Source organism: Triticum aestivum, chromosome 5D, assembly GCF_018294505.1.
Source record: "Triticum aestivum cultivar Chinese Spring chromosome 5D, IWGSC CS RefSeq v2.1, whole genome shotgun sequence".
NCBI lineage: Eukaryota > Viridiplantae > Streptophyta > Magnoliopsida > Poales > Poaceae > Triticum > Triticum aestivum.
This window is the reverse complement of record NC_057808.1, coordinates 311,372,711-311,391,189: the sequence shown is the minus strand read 5'-3', so window position 1 is coordinate 311,391,189 and position 18,479 is coordinate 311,372,711. Positions and strand designations below refer to the sequence as shown.

At 49.5% G+C, this 18,479-nt stretch overlaps 1 protein-coding gene across 1 annotated transcript; it reads right to left on the bottom strand.

Annotated features, from left to right (window-relative positions):
- Positions 1–702: 702 nt before the first annotated feature.
- On the bottom strand, positions 703–2,709 carry LOC123124751 (protein ALTERED XYLOGLUCAN 4). The gene is made up of 2 exons (XM_044545311.1): positions 2,173–2,709; positions 703–2,078 (listed from the first exon to the last, which is right to left on the bottom strand). Exons 1-2 carry the CDS (start codon positions 2,345–2,347, stop codon positions 901–903), a joined length of 1,353 nt encoding a protein of 450 aa, XP_044401246.1. The 5' UTR covers positions 2,348–2,709; the 3' UTR covers positions 703–900.
- Between the last annotated feature and the right edge of the window lie 15,770 nt (positions 2,710–18,479).

Genomic DNA, 18,479 nt, shown 5'->3' with positions numbered 1-18,479 from the left:
TCGAACCACGAGGGAAGGTCGAACCATCACGATGTTCGATCCCCTTTAATAATAGAGATATGTATAATTGTCTAAGTCTGAAAGGGCTGTTATATTTCAAAGCTTGCCTCTCACGTGGGAGTGCCACTATGAAAGCACATTCAGCAATTGCACAGATCTTCGTGACTGGTTATTTGCAGGGCTTGCCGTGACTTTTGACCAACCTGAAATGGACAATCATACTTAACAAGGGCATCATACGACATTTCTTTGTTTCCGTTCGCGCAGTTCAACGAGTTTATCAGGGGAATCTGGAACCTGCTCTCAAGTTTACTGTAATGCACTGTCGGTGATTGTACTCCTTGAGTTGAAAACTCTTTCGGTGTTCGAATTTTTTATTACTGTATTTTTACTCAACGTTGTTTCCGTCTACGGATTTTTTTTAACTAGGTAGTACTCCTTGAACACTGTCGGTAGTTGTGATCCTTGGGTACCGTGTGGGCAGAGGCGACGCCGCACCCGGGATCCGCAACGGCGTCAACTCCGCACCACGCCACCACCGACCTGGCTGGCTAGGATCGATCGGCTCCTGCCACTCTCTCGATGCGTCGTACTCTTGCGATTATTGAATGGCTATGCCCTTCTTTTCTGGGGAACCATGGTTGAATGGAATGGAAAAGGCAAATCGCTACACCTCCCCACAATCCGCATTTGGCGCCGTCTCACCAGCCTTGTCGCCCGCGGAACGCCGATGCACTCACCACCAACCAAGCACAGAATCACTCATGGACAAACCGATGTTTTCGTATGAATTCCTACAAACATATGCGAAATTTCTCTATCTTTCGTTTCAGTTTTTCGAATGTATGAAGAGTAACCACTACTGGTGTGGTGCCAAACTACGGTTGAGTTTCAGTGGCATCATCTGGCCGACGAGGAGGAGGCGTCACTCCATCGCTTGACCATCTGCAGCAGGATCTCGTTCCACGTGTCGATGGGGCCCGGGAGGCACCAGTGCACGCAGTCGTTCGGCACCCGCTCCCTCTTCTTCTCACCGCCGGCGCCGGCCAGCAGGGACGCGTTCATGTACGCGCCCGGGTGCCCGTCGGCGCGCATGTCCGCCAGCCTCGTCACCTCGAGCGCCTCCACCGTCACCGCCGACCCGCGCACCGTGGCCTCCGCGGCCGCCGTCGCGGCCTCCTCCGCCTCCGTCCGCCACATCTCTCTGTCCATGTACAGCATCTCCTTCTCCCCCGGCGCGTACGGCTCCGTGCGCGCGCACGCGTCCGGGCTGTCCCACTCCCCGTCGAAGTGCGCCGGCGAGAACGTCGCCACCATCGCCAGCTTCTCCCTCCCGGGGCTGGCCCTGGCCCGGGCGATGACCTCGCGGAGTGCGTTCTTGACGGCGAGGCGGAACACGCCGAAGAAGCCCGTCTCCGTGCGGTTCGGCTCCGGGCAGTGATGGCACCCGATCACCGCGCCGCGCTCATAGTACATGGCCGGGTGCATGAACCAGTGCCCGATGGAGAGCACCACCACGTCGATGCCCGGGAGCTCCGCCGCCCACCGCTCGTCCGGCTGGTCGAGGTACAGCTTGTTGTGGTCGGGCCCGCCCGGCGCCGACGACTTCTCCGTGCCATTCACCAGGAACGGCGACCAGAACACCGACACCGTCGCGTTGTGGGACCTGAACGCCCACCGCCGGAACTTGCGCTCCTCGCCGCCGTCGAGGACCAGCTCTGCGGGGAACTCCGAGCCGAGGAGGCACACCAGCGACTCGCACTGGTTCCGCGCGAGCGAGTCCCCGACGAACGCGATGTGCCGGCCGCGCACCTGCTCCAGGAACTCCGCGGGCGCGAACGGCGGGAGCGCGCACCCGCGCGGCTGCCACCGCCAGTTCAGGTACCCCGTGTCCGGTCGCCCGTTCGCCATGCAGTTCTGCCCGCCCTTGATCGTCGCGCCGCAGCTCGTCCCGTTGTACCGCGGCCCCGCCGCGTCCCGCACCCATTGCCCCTCCGAGTAGTCGCACCGCGGCGCCGGTGCCGTTGACCCCTGCTTTCTTGACGCCGCCCCTGCAGCACCCTGCTGCTTATTCCCATCTACAAACCAAGAACAACAAAAATAGCGTCATTGTGCCGTCCCGCATCCACAATGGCGATGGATCAGCGGGTCTCGAGTCTTTGAGATGGTTACCGTGGGGCGGCGAGGTGGAAGTGGAGGAGGGGACGGCGACGGGAGGAGGGGAGAGGTAGTGGAGGACGGCGAGGGGGACGAGGGCGTAGAGCGACAATGTGAGGATCTTCTTGGTGAGGCGTCCAAGCTTGTGGCGCCAGGAGCTGGAATGGTGGCGAGGTGTGGAGGCACCCATGGCAGCCGAGGAAGCTTGGCTATCTTTAGGTAGATCGTTGGTTGATGAGAGGAATGGGGGCTCCAAACTCAAAAGACTTGGATCTGGTGACTAGTTTCCAAATGGAGGAAAGAGTGAGAGAGAGGTTAGTGGAGGTAGGATCGGAAAGAGAGTTTGTAGATCCTGTACCGGCAGGAGTATAACGTCTTCATAATTCTTCTCTGCGAGAATCCCGAGCATTAGACTTTCCAACATTAAAATGACTATTATAGTTATCATAGTTTTGATTTTTTTAGCGCCACTGAATTTAATCAAAATAAAATAGAAACCTCCAGGAAGGTCATTGTATTAGGGGTCTGCGCTTACAATCGTACAACCACGCAGTGAAGATACTCTTAAAAATCGTACATTGTTTTTTATCTAAGCGATTTTATATTTTTTTCAGAGGGAGTACTAAAATTAAAGTCAATTACGTAGCGTAATTGACTTTAATTTTAGTACTCCTTGCACGCCCTGCCTTGGGTGACGGCCTGCTTGGCTGCGACCGGTCCCCTGTGGCTAACACCAACCTGCTCCACGGGGCGTGCTCCCTGCTCCCCGCTCACATCGCCACAACCTTCTGCTCCTGCCGCACGCCGCCGCCAGAGCCACGAGCCGAAGATCTCCGCCCCTTGCCCACGCTCCCACTCTTCGATGCTCCTCCTGTTGCCTCCAGCATCATCACCCACCAGGCGCCGCCGCTTGCCGACGATGCAGCTCAAGCCGACCTGGGCCTAGGGATCGGTCCCCTCCCTCCCGTCGACGACCAGATCCTCCTGGAGGCCACCGCCGACACTGACGCCGGTTCTGCTGTCCAAGCTTTGGCAGCAGCTGCGCAGGACCAGCAGGTGGTAGATGCTGGCTCTTCTGCCCAAGATCTGACGGCGCCCCCCTCGGCTGCTCGCCGTAGCCCCCGCATCAGGCAGATGTACGATGGGGAGCGCGTCGGCTCCGTCGAGCGCACTTCCAAGCGCAAGGCGGCGGGCTCCTGCGCTAGCTCCGGTGGTCCTAGCCGTCGGCCCTCCTCCAGCGCCTCCCGCCGCAAGAAGACCAAGGTGGTGCCTGTTGCTGAACTGCTTGATCTTCAGTTCGGCAACACCCCCAAGCCCATGACCCGCGGCAAGCTCAAGCAGATCGCTAAGTGCTGCGACCTCAACGTGGATGCCATCTTCGCTCAAGCTTCTTCCTCCTCGAACGCTGGTGCGGGCTGCTCTGGATCTTCGGACAGCTCATCTGCTTCCATGTGTGCACGCTTTGGTTCGGATGCTTAAGGTTCTTTATGTTAGGTTTATGCCCGGTGCCATCCCGGGAGCTGTCAGTTCTAGTTCTAGTCCTGTGGGCCTCTGCTTTAGGTTTATGTTTAGTCCTAGCCACCATCCTGTCATGGCTTTTGCTGCTCAGTCTCTCGGTCTGCTTAGGTTTAAGCGCTCTAAGCGTTTGGTCTGTACCTCGGATGTTAAGTTGTTAAGATGTTCTCTATATCATTCTGGATCTTTCTTTTACCCTGTGTGGCATCTGCTTTGCCTCTCTTTTCATTTGCTGTTGCATCCTGCACCTAGCATTGCTTTTTCTTCGTTTATGCACACACAGTTTTCCCACCTTGATCCATGAAACTTCTTAACTGGAATGTACGAGGCCTAGGTGATGAGAACAAGTGTGCTTTGGTTCGTGATGTTCTAACCTCCTGTCGACCTAGCATTGTCTGTTTTCAGGAAACAAAGCTGGAAACTGCCCCAATTTTGAAGTTGCGGAGTTTTCTTCCTCCCCACCTCAACAACCATGCGATCATGCCTTCTGTCGGCCCCTCGGGGGGCCTTTTGGTCGCCTGGGACGCTTCTGCTCTCTCAGGACAGATCGTTGCAACCCACAGATACCATGTCACCGTCAGGTTCTCATCATCGTCATCTGCTTCGGTTTTCGTGATCACTACGGTGCATGCTCCTTGCGCCCAGCAGGAGAGGCAGCTCTTCTTTGATGAGTTGGACAGCGTTTCTGGCCTGCTGTCTGAACCATGGGCTATCCTTGGCGACTTCAACATGTACCGGTTCGCCGAGGAAAAGTCGCGTGGTAGAGTAAACTGGGTGATGATGGACAAGTTTAATGGTTGGATCAGATCTCATGGGCTTGATGATGTCGATGTTTGCAACCGCAGATACACCTGGTCGAACAAGCGTGCGGACCCGACCTTGGTTCGGTTGGATCGCGTGCTCATCAATGCTGATTGGCTGTTATCCTTCTCCCCGACGTCTGCTTCTGTCGTGCCTTCTGTCACCTCCGATCATGTGCCTATCCTGGTTCAGTTTGGTACCATTCAGGCCAAAAGCAAATTTTTCAGAATGGAAAACCAGTGGCTGCTGATGGAGGAAACACGATCCATCATTCTTAACAGTTGGCATCAGGGCACCAGGCCGATCCACTCAGCTGCCTCTCTTATCAACCTTAAGTTCAGACGAGTTCGTGCTGCCATCAGACAGTGGAAAAGGAACCATGCCAGCTTAGATCTGCTCTCTTCAAATAACAAGACAGTGGTAACCTACCTCGATGCAGTCGAAGAGCGGAGGTCTTTATCTCAGCTTGAAAAGGCCCTGAGGATGTTTGCACAACAGAAGGCAGAGCTGCTTGTGCTATGGCAAACCGATTTCTGGCGACGGAGGGCAAAACTGAGTTGGTGTGTCTCCGGAGATGAGAATTGCAACTTTTTCCATGCTGCTGCCAATGGTCATGCACAACGGAACAAGGTCAGGGTGCTCGTTAGGGGTGGTGTCGAATTTTTTGACGATCAGCAGAAGCTCAAGTTGGCAACTGACTACTTTTCTGCTCTTCTGGGCCAGCCCTCTCCTTCTATGCCCACAATTCAGCTTAGCCGGCTGTATGCACCCGACGATCTATCATGTCTAGAGAGGGAGTTCACTTGGGAAGAAATTGTTGATGCTATCAACCACTCGCCGAACAACCGCAGCCCTGGCCCGGACGGCTTCACCAACGAATTCTATAAAGCTTTCCTTGGTGCCATCAAGATGGATCTCCAGCTTTTCTTCTCTCAGCCGTACCAGAACCAGTTAGATCTGAAGGGCATCAACGTGGCTCACATTTCCCTCCTGCCCAAAAAGGATGCACCGCTCGAGCTAAAGGATTTCCGGCCGATCTCTATTGTTCACAGTGTGCCAAAGCTTGCCAGCAAAGTGTTGACTAGAAGGCTTCAAGTCCACATCCCTAACCTAGTTCACAGCTTGCAATCCGGGTTCATCAAAGGCCGTGCTATCATGGAAAACTTTGCCATGGCTGCTGATATGATACAAACATCTCATAAGAGAAGGTTACCTATGGTGGCTCTTAAGTTGGATTTTCAAAAAGCCTTTGACACGGTCAGCTGGTCTTGCCTCTTCAGCATCCTCACTGCTAGAGGCTTTCCTCAACACTGGATAAGTTGGCTCGAATCCCTACTATCTACGGCAACTTCCAAAGTTATGCTGAATGGGGAACTGGGGGACTCCTTCACCACTAGGAGGGGTTTCCGGCAGGGCGATTCTATTTCACCGTATCTTTTCATTCTTGTGGCTGATGTTCTGCAACGGCTATGCTGCTCAGCTTTTCAAGATGGCCACCTAATTCACCCGCTTGGCTCTGACAGAATGTTCCCTGTGCTGCAGTACGCCGACGACACCTTGATCCTGTTCCACGGCAGCGTTGAGCAAGCGCTTATCATCAAGCAGATTTTGTCTGACTTCTCCGATTTCTCTGGGCTAAGGATTAATTACCATAAGAGCACCCTCATTCCTATCTGCATGGACAACACTGTCACAGATGAGATTGTCAGTTTGTTTGGCTGCCCAGCTTCAAGTTTTCCATGTACTTACCTTGGCCTACCTCTTTCTTTGCACAAGATTAGACACGACATGCTGCTACCAGTCATCCATAAAGTGGACAAAAGGTTATCCGGATGGTTGGCTACTCTCTTGTCTTGGGGAGGACGGCTCACTCTCATCAACTCAGTTTTGGCCAGCATCTCCAGCTACTTCATGTCATGTTTCTGCTGGCCTAAGGAATACCTACAGAAGTTAGAGGGACTGTTGAGGTCATTCTTGTGGCAAGGCACGAGCACCGTTAAGGGTGGTCAGTGCCTAGTAGCTTGGCACTTTGTCACCATGCCGCGCTATGCTGGAGGTTTAGGAGTGCGTGATTTGCCTGCACACAACCAAGCTCTGCTTGCCAAGTTTATTGCTCGAGTTCTGCAGCACTCTGATGCTCCCTGTTATCAATGGTTCGCACAGCAATACTGCCACAATCAACTGCCCTTGCGACCATGCTATCGGGACACGGCTATCTGGAAAGGTTTCAAGCAGTTCGCTGGTATGATTATCAACTCTTCCAGGTGCTCCTTGGGCTCAGGGGAGCTGATCTCGTTCTGGCATGATACCTGGCTGCCGGTGGGGCGGCTATGCTTTGCCTTGCCCATTCTGTACACGTTTGCCACCGACCAAGCTTGCTCTGTGGCCTCTCAGTTCTCTCTAGCAACTTGGCAAATCTAGCTGCACCCGAACCTGTCCTACGCAGCCAGCCAAGAACTGCACCTGCTTCATTCTCTCTTGCCTACGGATGCGCCTGTCTCTCGGAGCCCGGATGTCAGGATCTCTGCCATACATAGCAAGCCCATCCGTGTTGCTCACATCTATGAGCTACTCACTTTCAGAGGTATTTCTTGTGATTACGATTCATGGATCTGGGACAAGATCATTCCCCTCAAGCACCGCGTCTTCCTTTGGCTTCTGTTCTGGGAGCGGCTCAATACCCGGGATAACGTGATGAGGAAGCAGTGGACGTCCATCGTTACACATCAAGACTGTGATATCTGCCCTGCTGCTGAATTTGCTATGCACTTGGTGTTGCGCTGCTCCCTAGCTACGGTTATTTGGCATCTGTTTGCTCTGGATAACCTTGCTTCCAACTCCTCGGACATCGTCAGCTTCATACAGCGGGCTCAGCAACGGTGGCCAGCATCCAACAAGTTCAACATCCTCTTCGCTGCCGCTGCCGTTACTGCTTGGCACGCTCGAAATGACAGGATTTTCAACTACAAGAAGTGGTCATCATCATACATAAAACAGTACGTCGCGCAGTTACTCCGGTTATGGAAAAATAGGTGCCATAATCAAGATGATCATAATGCTATTGACGCTTGGTTATTTTTTCTAGCTTAGCACACCATCTCACCCATCTTCTTATGCTGGCAGCTTATGGCCAGGGCACCTTGCGTGTCAAATATAAGCTTCATGTAATTGACCTTTGGTCCCCAGGCTTGGCCTGTTTTGAAACATAAGGTAGAAAGCTATCTACCTTCTTTTCAAAAAAAATCTATGTAAATCCAGCACGTGTGTCAAGCCATACGGCGGTATATACATGAGCAGAAAGCGTCATGGGTGAAACGTTCTTCTGGCGTCTGCATTCCAGGCACCATGCAACCACACATGCTCCCTCCATTCTCGCTTGGAATTAGTCCTTTTCCTTTCCACGACACGATGAGTTTCTACTCTTCCTCTCTTTTTGTGAAAAGATGAGTGACCGTGTAACGACCCAGGGGTGGCTCGCCACGTCGGTTGCCGGACTGGTGGACTGCCCCGTGGACCACTAGGCCCGTTTTGCCCTGGGCCATGTCGAGCGACCCATGAAGATCTTCGAGGAGACTCTGGAAGCCTTGTTGTCCAAGTCGGGAGAGACGGAGCCGTGGAGGAGTCCCCCTCCACCACGTAGTTGACTAGGACGTGTAACCCTAGGGGCCCCGATATTGCTATATAAGCCAGGGCCAAGCTACTCGACATAACACAACAATACAATCTCTCGGTGCTATACCAGGTACTTTGAACACCCCTCTCACAATAAACATAGAGCAGGAGTAAGGTATTACCTCCATTGAGAGGGCTCGAACCTGGGTAAATCTCGACTCCTTGTTTTCCTTCAGCCTACTCACCTCTCCGAGATACCCTGCCGAGGGATCTGCCAGAATCTCCGACAGTGATGGCCCACATAGGTCCCCGCGAGGTGAACTTAGAGGTCTGATGAGAGCTCCAATCAAATCCACTGTGATATACATGTCAGGCCAGATGCCCATCTTCGGTCCCGCCACCTTCGTCGATAACTCGACCAGCCACCTTGGCCAGGAACTTTGCTCCAGATCGAATTGTCAAATTCAGCAACCTGGAGTATGTTGCGGATTCCCCGCGGCGAGCTGATCCTCCAGGACTTGGCGTCCTGCCGAGCACAGGAGTAGCAACAGTTCAAAAAATTGGCCCACCCCCACTAGTACAGCGAGGTGCTATACAAACGGTTTTTAACCCCTTTCCGCGACGACATTTGGAACAGTCACCTAGTGAGTGACGGCGATAGGGGGGTCCTTCCCACACGACCCAGAAACTGTCGGCGATATGCCCTCCTGGCACACACGCTCGGCAAAATGAGGTCGTGTGCGGCCGGCGAGCGCTCAAATATGAAATACGTACAATAGAGCTAAAAAATACAATTATACAGGCGAAATTGTTTCCGGTCGCAAGTATATCCACATAGTCAGTCCCCGCTAAACGTTTCCATTCGTATGTACTTCCCACACAGTCGCTCCAAGGAAAACGTTTCAGTTCACAGGTACATCACACACAATTTTCTCCGTTAAATTGTTTGTGATAGCGTTGCCATTGCACATGATATTAACAATTTTATCGTTTGCGTTATTGAATACATCACACATGGTGCGTAGAAGAAACTGTGTGGCAAAGGCTGTCTATAACACACAGTTTTTATGTGGTAAACGTTTGCGCCAGGTGGCCTAACGCAAACAGTTTTCAAGAGGATGTCGTGTGTGATTGTTCATTAATCTAACACGGTTTATTTCTAGAAATTCAATGCATCACACACTGTGTTTTCTCAATAACCGTTTGCAATAGAAAAACCCAATTAGCAGGCTAATTATCCGATTATTAATAATCCATTTATTAATCTAATTGACATTTCATATTAAGGACACAATATATTTCATTTTCATAATTGAAATACATCAGAGTACAACATCATATAGCTTCAGCACTCAGCTACCCCATTACACAACTACACCAGCACCAAGTTTCACATGCAACATCTATAACCTTTCGAAATTAGCATCATAGACGGTACATAGACAGATGTATCTCATCTGGAAAACCGCTGAAGCAGAAGGCGAATATTGAGCCTTCATTGATGTTGAAGGTCTTTGTACCTTTAGGCCAGTGCCTGTGGATGATTGACCATCCATCCTTCGTCCTCTTCAGGAACACTTCAATATTGAACCGTGGGTATTGTATGTATACCTACTCGCCTCCTAACCATACAGGTGCACTACTGCAGGATGCTGCTAACGCGACACTACGATCAGAGACCCTTCGAGAAACTGTGTGCGATGCAATAATCGCAAACGGTGGTGTATGAAAACCGTCAAAAATGTATAAAACGTTTGTGATGATGGATGCATCAAACACGGTTCAGATTTTAGTTGCGTGTGCGATGAAGGCATACGGTTCAGTTCAATTAACTGTTTGCGATGAGGAGGAACAAAAGAAACGGGCAGCCAGATGAAGGCATGTGCGATAGACGGCATACGGTTCACTCGGATGAATTGTTTGTGATTAGGCAACACCAAAGAAACGGGAAGCCAGATGAAGGTGTGTGCGATATACAGCATACGGTTCACTCGGATGAACTGTTTTTGATTAGGCAACACAAAAGAAACGGTCAGCCAGATCAAGGTGTGTGCGATATACGCATGCGGTTCACTCGGCCTTGTCATTAGTGTGTGACCTCTGTGGCAACCGTTCGCTCCCCACTAGCCTCTTCTTGTACCGTGGCAACCGTCCACCGCCTCTTTGCCTTTCCCTCTTGATTTGGAACTGCTGTCGCACGCTCTTCCTCCCTCCATTTGCCTTCACCCTTCCTTCTGCCGTTGTTCGATCATCTTCTCCATGGAGGGAACAGGCCGGAAATGACCCCGTTATTCCTGCCCCGATTTGAAAGATGATGTGGTGGAGGAACTCATTGATCGGTGCGACGTCATCACCTCGGCTAGCATGGCAGGTTCGTCCAAGACCATTCTCGACTCAACTAATAACATCATTACAAGCAACCCAAGGGTCCAGGAGCGGTTTGATCTCCCCTATCTTCTTCGCCGTAACCCTGCTGACTGGTGCGAGGATGAGGGAAGCCTCGCCTTGTGCAAGTTGATGCCGCTTGATAATGATACATATGATGTTAAGATGCCATCGCTTGAGGGCAAGGCTTGGGCAGGCGCAAATGATTGGGTTGTTTATATTGGGTACAACTGCGAGTGGGAACTTGTGAGTGTGTACACTCGTCACCGGGTTCCACTTCCAAAAATCTCAGACTGCCCAGAGGTTGAGTACACCGGTATTCTATGTGAGTTCAAATACGATCATGGTGACTGTCGTCTACGGAAGATAGCAATTTGTCGAGTTCCCAACCGCTCTTGGGCTTACACGAACTATGAAGTTGTTGCTATCTTCGACAAGCTTGTTGCCATCCTTACTTCCACGCCTCGATGGATATTGCTCAAAAATCAATTTCTGTACACGGATGAGTATTGTGATGCAATTCAATACGAGGGTCTTGTGTTTGCTGCCACCACTCGTGGCACTGTTTTTGCATGGAATCCTGATGCTTTCGGTACGCTTGTCTTCCACCGTAATTATAATTGTTTCATCCACATGCATGCGGGTTAGCTAGTTTCCCTTTACTAATTAACCTTCTTGTGTTTCCAAGGTCCTGTGAACATTCCACCACCTATACTTTAAAAAATTTATAACCAAGGGGGAGATGATGATGCTGATGATCACGAGCATGAGGACGAGCAGGACCCATATACTCAGTGGCGCCTGGCAACTTATTCCGATGGATCACCTCTTCTTGTCTGTATACAGGGCACTGCTGATGTTACTAAGGAAGCAGGTGTTGTCTCGCATGGTCGCACTCTCCGGACCTATTCCAACATCCATTGCAGGGTATTCGGGATGGATACTAGTGTACTAGCGCCAACACCTTCTCCCTGGTTCAGTATTGAAAGTCTTGGAGGAAACTCGCTCTTCCTTGGACAAAAATATCCAATGATGGTGGAAGGCGATCCAGCTGTTGTTGACACAATGTTACTACCATTTATGAGAAGCAACTGTATCTATACCTCGAACATTGCTATGCTTCCCTACCATCCCAATATGGGTCCTGACATAGGCCGCTTCAGCCTGGATGACCAGTCCTGTGTTGGTCTCGAGATTAACAGTAGCCGGCCCTTGCCAGAGAATCACTTATGGTTCAAAGCAAGCGTTTCCAACGCCGACAAGTGGTTGAGCTGAAGTTCATTTCATCGCTTTGTTATTTGTTGTGTGAGAAAAACGTTACTTTACTAGAATGTTTTGTTGGAAATGATCTATAATCCAACGTGTATCCTCGTTGTCGTTGTGGGTTGATGACTTGTTGTATGTAATCAATGGTACATTTGCATATGCGTCCATCAACTCATGCCTGCTAGTGGTGTCCATATGAACAGTGCTAGTGATTTTAGTTGCATAAATTAGATAGTGCTAGTGATTTTTAGCTGCATATTTTGACAAATCGCAGTGTTACAAGGTTGACAAATGGCAATGTTACTAGATAAACAAATGTCAATCTTTCCAGTTTGACAAATGGCAACATACCCAAAATGACAGATATGCAAATCTTACCCAATTGTTTGTACGTGGTTGCACACGGGACATGCAAAACAACCGTTTGCGTTGAAGGGATGCACAAATCCTGCACTGCGCGAGGGAAGACCATAGCTCTCACTTTGCATACGGGTGTTCTATCTAAAACGTTTGCGATCAAGGGATGCAGAAATCCTGCTCGACACATTTTCCCTTGGCTTCCTAGGGAAGCTGTCGGTTTGCATACGGGTGTTCTAACTAAAACGTTTGCGATGAGTATTTTATATTTAAAAACCATTGACGTTTTTTTCAAAAGGAAATCGTTTGATAAGTATGTACATTAAGAGAGAAAAACGCAAGTTCGTTCAAACCATATCTTTCATTCAGTCACATTGCGAATTTATATTCATATGATCAAGAATTCAAGATACATTATTAAACCCCAAAAAAATTATTTCCGGCGGCGGCGTGCCGCGCCGTCGTTGTCATTGTCGTCCTCCGAGACGCCATTGTTGAAGTCTTCAAGGCAACACAAAATGTTCTTCACTTGTAAATCAAACATCATGTCATCGCGCGATCGACGGGCGGGGCGCGGGAGGGCGGCAACTGGCGCCGTTGAGAGGTAGCGGTCGACGGCAACGTCCCATGCCGCTGAGGGGGTCACGCGCACGGGCACGGGTGCGGAGGGTGCAGCCAAACGCACGGGGACCGGCGCCACGGTGGGTGGAGGGGCGCGCACGGGCAGGGGCACGGGCGCGGCGGGTGCAGCCAAACTCATAGGGGCTGGCGCCACGGTGGGTGGAGGGGCGCGCATGGGTACGGGCATGGGCGCTGGCGCTGACATGTACACGAGCTCACGCGGGTCCGCGGAGACCTCGCTGACTCCCGCGGCTTCCAGCTCTGTGATAGTGCTCAGCGACCAGCCCGTCAATGCTACGGGGATGGTCGCTAGCGCGGGCGTGGGGATGGGAGCTGGGACGAGAGCGGGGGCAGCAACCGCCACGGCCAGCTCATTCTGGGCCATGTCCATGAGGCCCCATTCCTCCTTATTTTCTATCTCCTCCGGCTCGGAGTCGACATCACCAAACTTGAAGACTAGTGGCAGATGATCATTTTGCACCCTGGCGTTGGTGGAGGTCTGCGGGAGGGAGGGGAATGGGAGGCGAACAGTAAGGCCGCCCGTATTAAATAGCGGCTCGGGTGCCATTAATGGAGAGGAAGGCGGGCGGCCATGGAAGTCAAAGGGCTCGCTTCCCAGTGAGCCTGCACAGTGTACAGCTCGCATGCTTCCCGGTGAGCCTGCGCATTCGAGCACAGCTTGCACACCTCTCGGTCAGCCTGCACACCGGACTGCGCTCGCACGCCTCCCGTTCAGTCAAGGTCAAGCAGTTGTCCGCACGGCACCTCCTACAGCCATTAAAACCAAGACACATGGCGTCACGTGAATGGTTAACAAAACGCATACGGTTTGAATTATACAAATGTTTGAGATATTAAAGTGGCAGCTATTTTTTCAAAATGCCTTTGTTGGCTGTCATTATTGGAGTGCGCCTTCTCTCAAAATGGACACGAAAAATACCACAGCATGTCGGGTGCCATTCCATGATAGCATGCCAAGTTTCATGAATTTCAGACGAGTTTTGGATTTACTAGAATTTAAAAACCAGGTATCTCAACATTTTGCCAGCAATCAACGGTGCCCTGCTGATTGAAATTCATTACCATTTATTGCATGGGACCTAAGCATGCACCCAAGGAAACAGATTTGATTTTTCAACCAATTTATATGCACTGGAGCATGTGCATGTAGTTCAAGTTTGATTATGCATATAAATGCATTGAAAATTCAGTTAATGCATAAAAATGTCCAAACGAACCACGAAAAATCACAAAAATTGACACAACACTCCTGTTGTTCTATGTTGACACGAGAATTTTTTTGAAAGCAATAAGAGGCAATGGATATCGTTTCATCCCCAAAGGTGGGATGTTCCCTACCGAAACCATCATGCTTGTTGTGAGAAGCATATACCCAAACCTGCCCCAAATGGGACAAAAAATTTACCACGGCATGTTGATGCCGCTCCATGATAGCATGCCAAGTTTCATGAATTTCAGACGAGTTTTGGATTTACTAGAATTTAAAAACCAGGCATCTCAACGTTTTGCCGGCAATCAACGGTGCCCTGGTGATTGAAATTCATTACCATTTATTGTATGGGACCTAAGCATGCACCCAAGGAAACAGATTTGATTTTTCAACCAATTTATATGCACTTGAGCATGTGCATGTAGTTCAAATTTGAGCACATAAATGCATTGAAAACTCAGTTAATGCATAAAAATGTCCAAACGAACCCCGAAAAATCACAAAAATTGACACAACACTCCTGTTGTTCTATGTTGACATGAGGAAAATTTTGAAAGCAACAAGAGGCAATGGATATCGTTTCGTCCCCAAAGGTGGGACGTTCCCTACCGAAACCATCATGCTTGTTGTGAGAAGCTCTGGTTTGTGAGAAGCATATACCCAAACCTGCCCCAAATGGGACAAAACTTTTACCACGACATGTTGATGCCACTCCATGATAGCATGCCAAGTTTCATGAATTTCATACGAGTTTTGGATTTACTAGAATTTAAAAACCAGGCATCTCAACATTTTGCCGGCAATCAACGGTGCCCTGCTGATTGAAATTAATTACCATTTATTGCATGGGACCTAAGCATGCACCCAAGGAAACATATTTGATTTTTCAACCAATTTATATGCATTGGAGCATGTGCATGTAGTTCAAATTTGGATTATGCACATAAATGCATTGAAAACTCAGTTAATTCATAAAAATGTCCAAACAAACCCTGAAAAATCATAAAAATTGACACAACACTCCTGTTGTTCTATGTTGACACGAGAAATTTTTTGAAAGCAATAAGAGGCAATGGATATCGTTTCGTCCCCAAAGGTGGGACGTTCCCTACCGAAACCATCATGCTTGTTGTGAGAAGCTCTGGTTTGTGAGAAGCATATACCCAAACCTGCCCCAAATGGGACAAAACTTTTACCACGGCATGTTGATGCCGCTCCATGATAGCATGCCAAGTTTCATGAATTTCAGACCAGTTTTGGATTTACTAGAATTTAAAAACCAGGTATCTCATTGTTTTGTCGGCAATCAACAGTGCCCTAGTGTTTGAAATTCATTCCCATTTCTTGCATGGGACCTAAGCAATTCAAATCAAGCACCGTCCATGCCAAGTTCACTCCAGATAAAAGGTCTAGCAATTCAAACGCCGTCCATTGCCGCTGTGACCCCATTATGTAATTCAAATCAAGATGAAAAATCAAGTAGATCGCACACGGTTTATTATCACCAACCGTGTGAGATGCAGCACAAAATATCCTGGAGCACTGTCGGTGTATAGTACGCCTATGGCTTACGCGAGAAGGTGCATCGGCTATAGTCCACAGCCGGTGTCTCAAGCACTCTAGCTCGCTCCCCAAATATCATTTCACTGTTCAATCGTTGCCGGCGAAAGATGGGCACGTGGACCCGCGTCATGAGGGCAACTTCGGTGGCCCACTCCGGCGAGAGCGCGGCCGCAGCCGCCATGCGCGTGCTAACAAGGTGCATGAGCGCGGCCACAATCTGCGACCGGGCGGCAAAGGCAGCCCAAACGGCCGTTGTTGCTTCTCAGGTGGCGGCAGCAACATCTGCCTCGGGGATAGCAACTGGCGAGAGCGGCACAGCAGTTGTCCGTTCCGCAACGACGGCCTTAGCCCTGATGGGGCCGCCCACGAACATGTCGAGGCCGTCCACGCCCAAATCCTGGCGGTCACCGCACAAATCGAACAAAGCTTCTCCGACAACGGTCGGCAACCCACGGCCGAAGAGCTAGCAATCGCCGAGAGCGTTTGAGCATTCGTCCGTTCCTCCGCCGCATACCTTGCAACGACAGAGCCCATCCAAGCCAGATCGCGTCCACCCACGCCCAGCTCGTGGCGGCCTTTTCCAAAGAGATGGCGGACGCGAATGGCGAGATGCTTGCCGAGTATGGTGCAATGGATGCCATGGAGCCCCTTCCCCGGGAGACCGTCGGGCGCGAGCTGGACATGGAGGCGGCGTCGAAGATCGACGAGCACCGGCTGTAGTAGTACTCTTTGTTTTTTTTAATTAAGAGCGCCAGTCTTTAATTTGTTAGAGTAATGTTTAGGTCAGCAAGCTCTGTTTAATTCCTGAACTTGCTCGATTAAGAAGTGTGGGTGTGTTGTAGTCTCCTTTGTGTACCCAAATTATGCAATGACGTGGATGACCACTGTAACCATGGAAATTCGAACCAAAATTTTTGACGTTCAAACTCATCACACACGAGTTAAGCTATTTGAAGCGTTTGTGATGTTCACATATCGTACACAGTTCTGAATAAGGGACCGTGTCTGATGACACTTTACGCGGCAGTTTTCGCTGAAGCGATTCCAAATTTTCGGCTTCCGCGAAAATATCTACCTCCCCGCCCCCTCCCCCTTACCAAAAGCCACATTTCCCCTGTTTCCGTCTTCCTTCACGAGTTGAAACCTTCACTCCTTGCTTGCAGCGCCGCCTCCTCGTCGGCGACCCTCCTTCACGCTGCTCGGCCTTGTCTATCCAAGCAGGTAATCCACACCCGACTTCCATCCTCCTCCTCCTTCCACATCCCACATGCCCCGACCGCCGGCGCGAGCGCGGCACCTTCCACCCAAATCACCAACCCCTTCACCAAATAAGCGCTGGCCTAAGCCATGGTGCACACAGTATAGCCAGGATCTCAAGGAGCATTTGGCAGCGGAGAAGCAAATCGTGGCTACACGCGCGGATGAGGTCGTGATGGCTGCCATTCGTGCCGACCCCCAGATCTTGGAGGAACACCTTGCCATTTGCTAGCTACGCAGGTTAAGCATGCTTGGTTTTACCCGTTGCGTGTGCTGCTCCTGCTTTTCCTTCACAAATTCTAGTGAATTGTGCTATCTAATTTTACCATGCAATCTGTTGCTCTAGTGTATATGTTCTATATGTCGTGCAGTGTGGTGCTCACTTATTAACTGTTTTGTTAATTAGTTGTCGTCTTGAGTTAACTGTTTGGTTCAATTCTGCAAATGTGATGTTCAATTCTTCAGGCTGCAATTTTGTATTGTCTTCCATGTGAGAAATAAATCGAATTTATCTTTACAAAATACATGAGAAACAAATACAATTGCTATATTTCCAAGTTGTCAAGCATGCTTGGTTTAGTTATACATTGTGCAATGTGGTGCTCAGTTAACGTTGGTTCATTTGTGTTGTGGTGTTTAGTTAATTGTTTGGTTCAATTCTGCAATGTGATGTTCAATAATTGTGGGTGCATTCTGTTATTGTATACCATGTGAGGAATAAATTGAATTTGGCTGTAATAAATACATGAGAAACAAATACAATTGCTACAGTTGGTTGTAGTTAACTGTTTGGTTAACTGTCTGATCTTCTATTAGGAGTATGTTATATTGTGCAATGTGGTGCTCAGTTAATGTTTGGTTCATTTGTTGTGGTGTTTAGTTAACTGCTTGGTTCAATTCTGCAATGCGATGTCCAATTGTCGTGGGTAGAATTTTGTATTGTTGTGCATGTGAGGAATAAATCGAATTTGGCTGCGCTTAATACATGAGAAACATATACAAGTGCTATATTTCCTAGTTCTTAATCATGCTTGGTTTGGATAAATGGGTTTTCCATGTGGCTTTAATTAATCTGATGAATCTGCAGTGTGCTTATTTTTCATCAACATATTTTACTGATGCATGCGAACCCTTACTTAACCTGATGACTAACTACCTTAAATGTGTTGCAGGGAAACAATGGGAAGCACTGAGGTTTACAATCGAGGTTAGCACTTGCATGGTCCATTGTCTAATAGCACATTATTGTGCAATTGCAGGAACCATTCTAATATTTTGGTTTTAACAATTTGGTCTTGCACATGTAGGTCCTGCTGTCAGAGGTTTTGACCCACTGTTCGACCCTTTTTGCATATTGGGAAATGAGTTGTCCATGAATATCAATGAAATCAAGAAACTTAGAAAGATTGTTAGAATAAAGAAATTAGCTACAAAAAACAACAAGATCTTTGTCTGCATAATGAAGAAGACATCAGTTCACTGCATGATATTTATGCACATCCTTGTTTTCAGGCCTTTCCAAAGCAGTTCACTGATGATTACCTCTCAAACCACCTCTATGGTCAGGAGGCGAGGAGGGTTTTCATACAACACCCACGGTTCAATATTGAAGTGTTCCCGAAGAGGACGAAGGACGGATGGTCAATCATCCACAGGTATTGGCCTAAAGTTGCAAAGACCTTCAACATGAATGAAGGCTCAATATTCGCCTTCC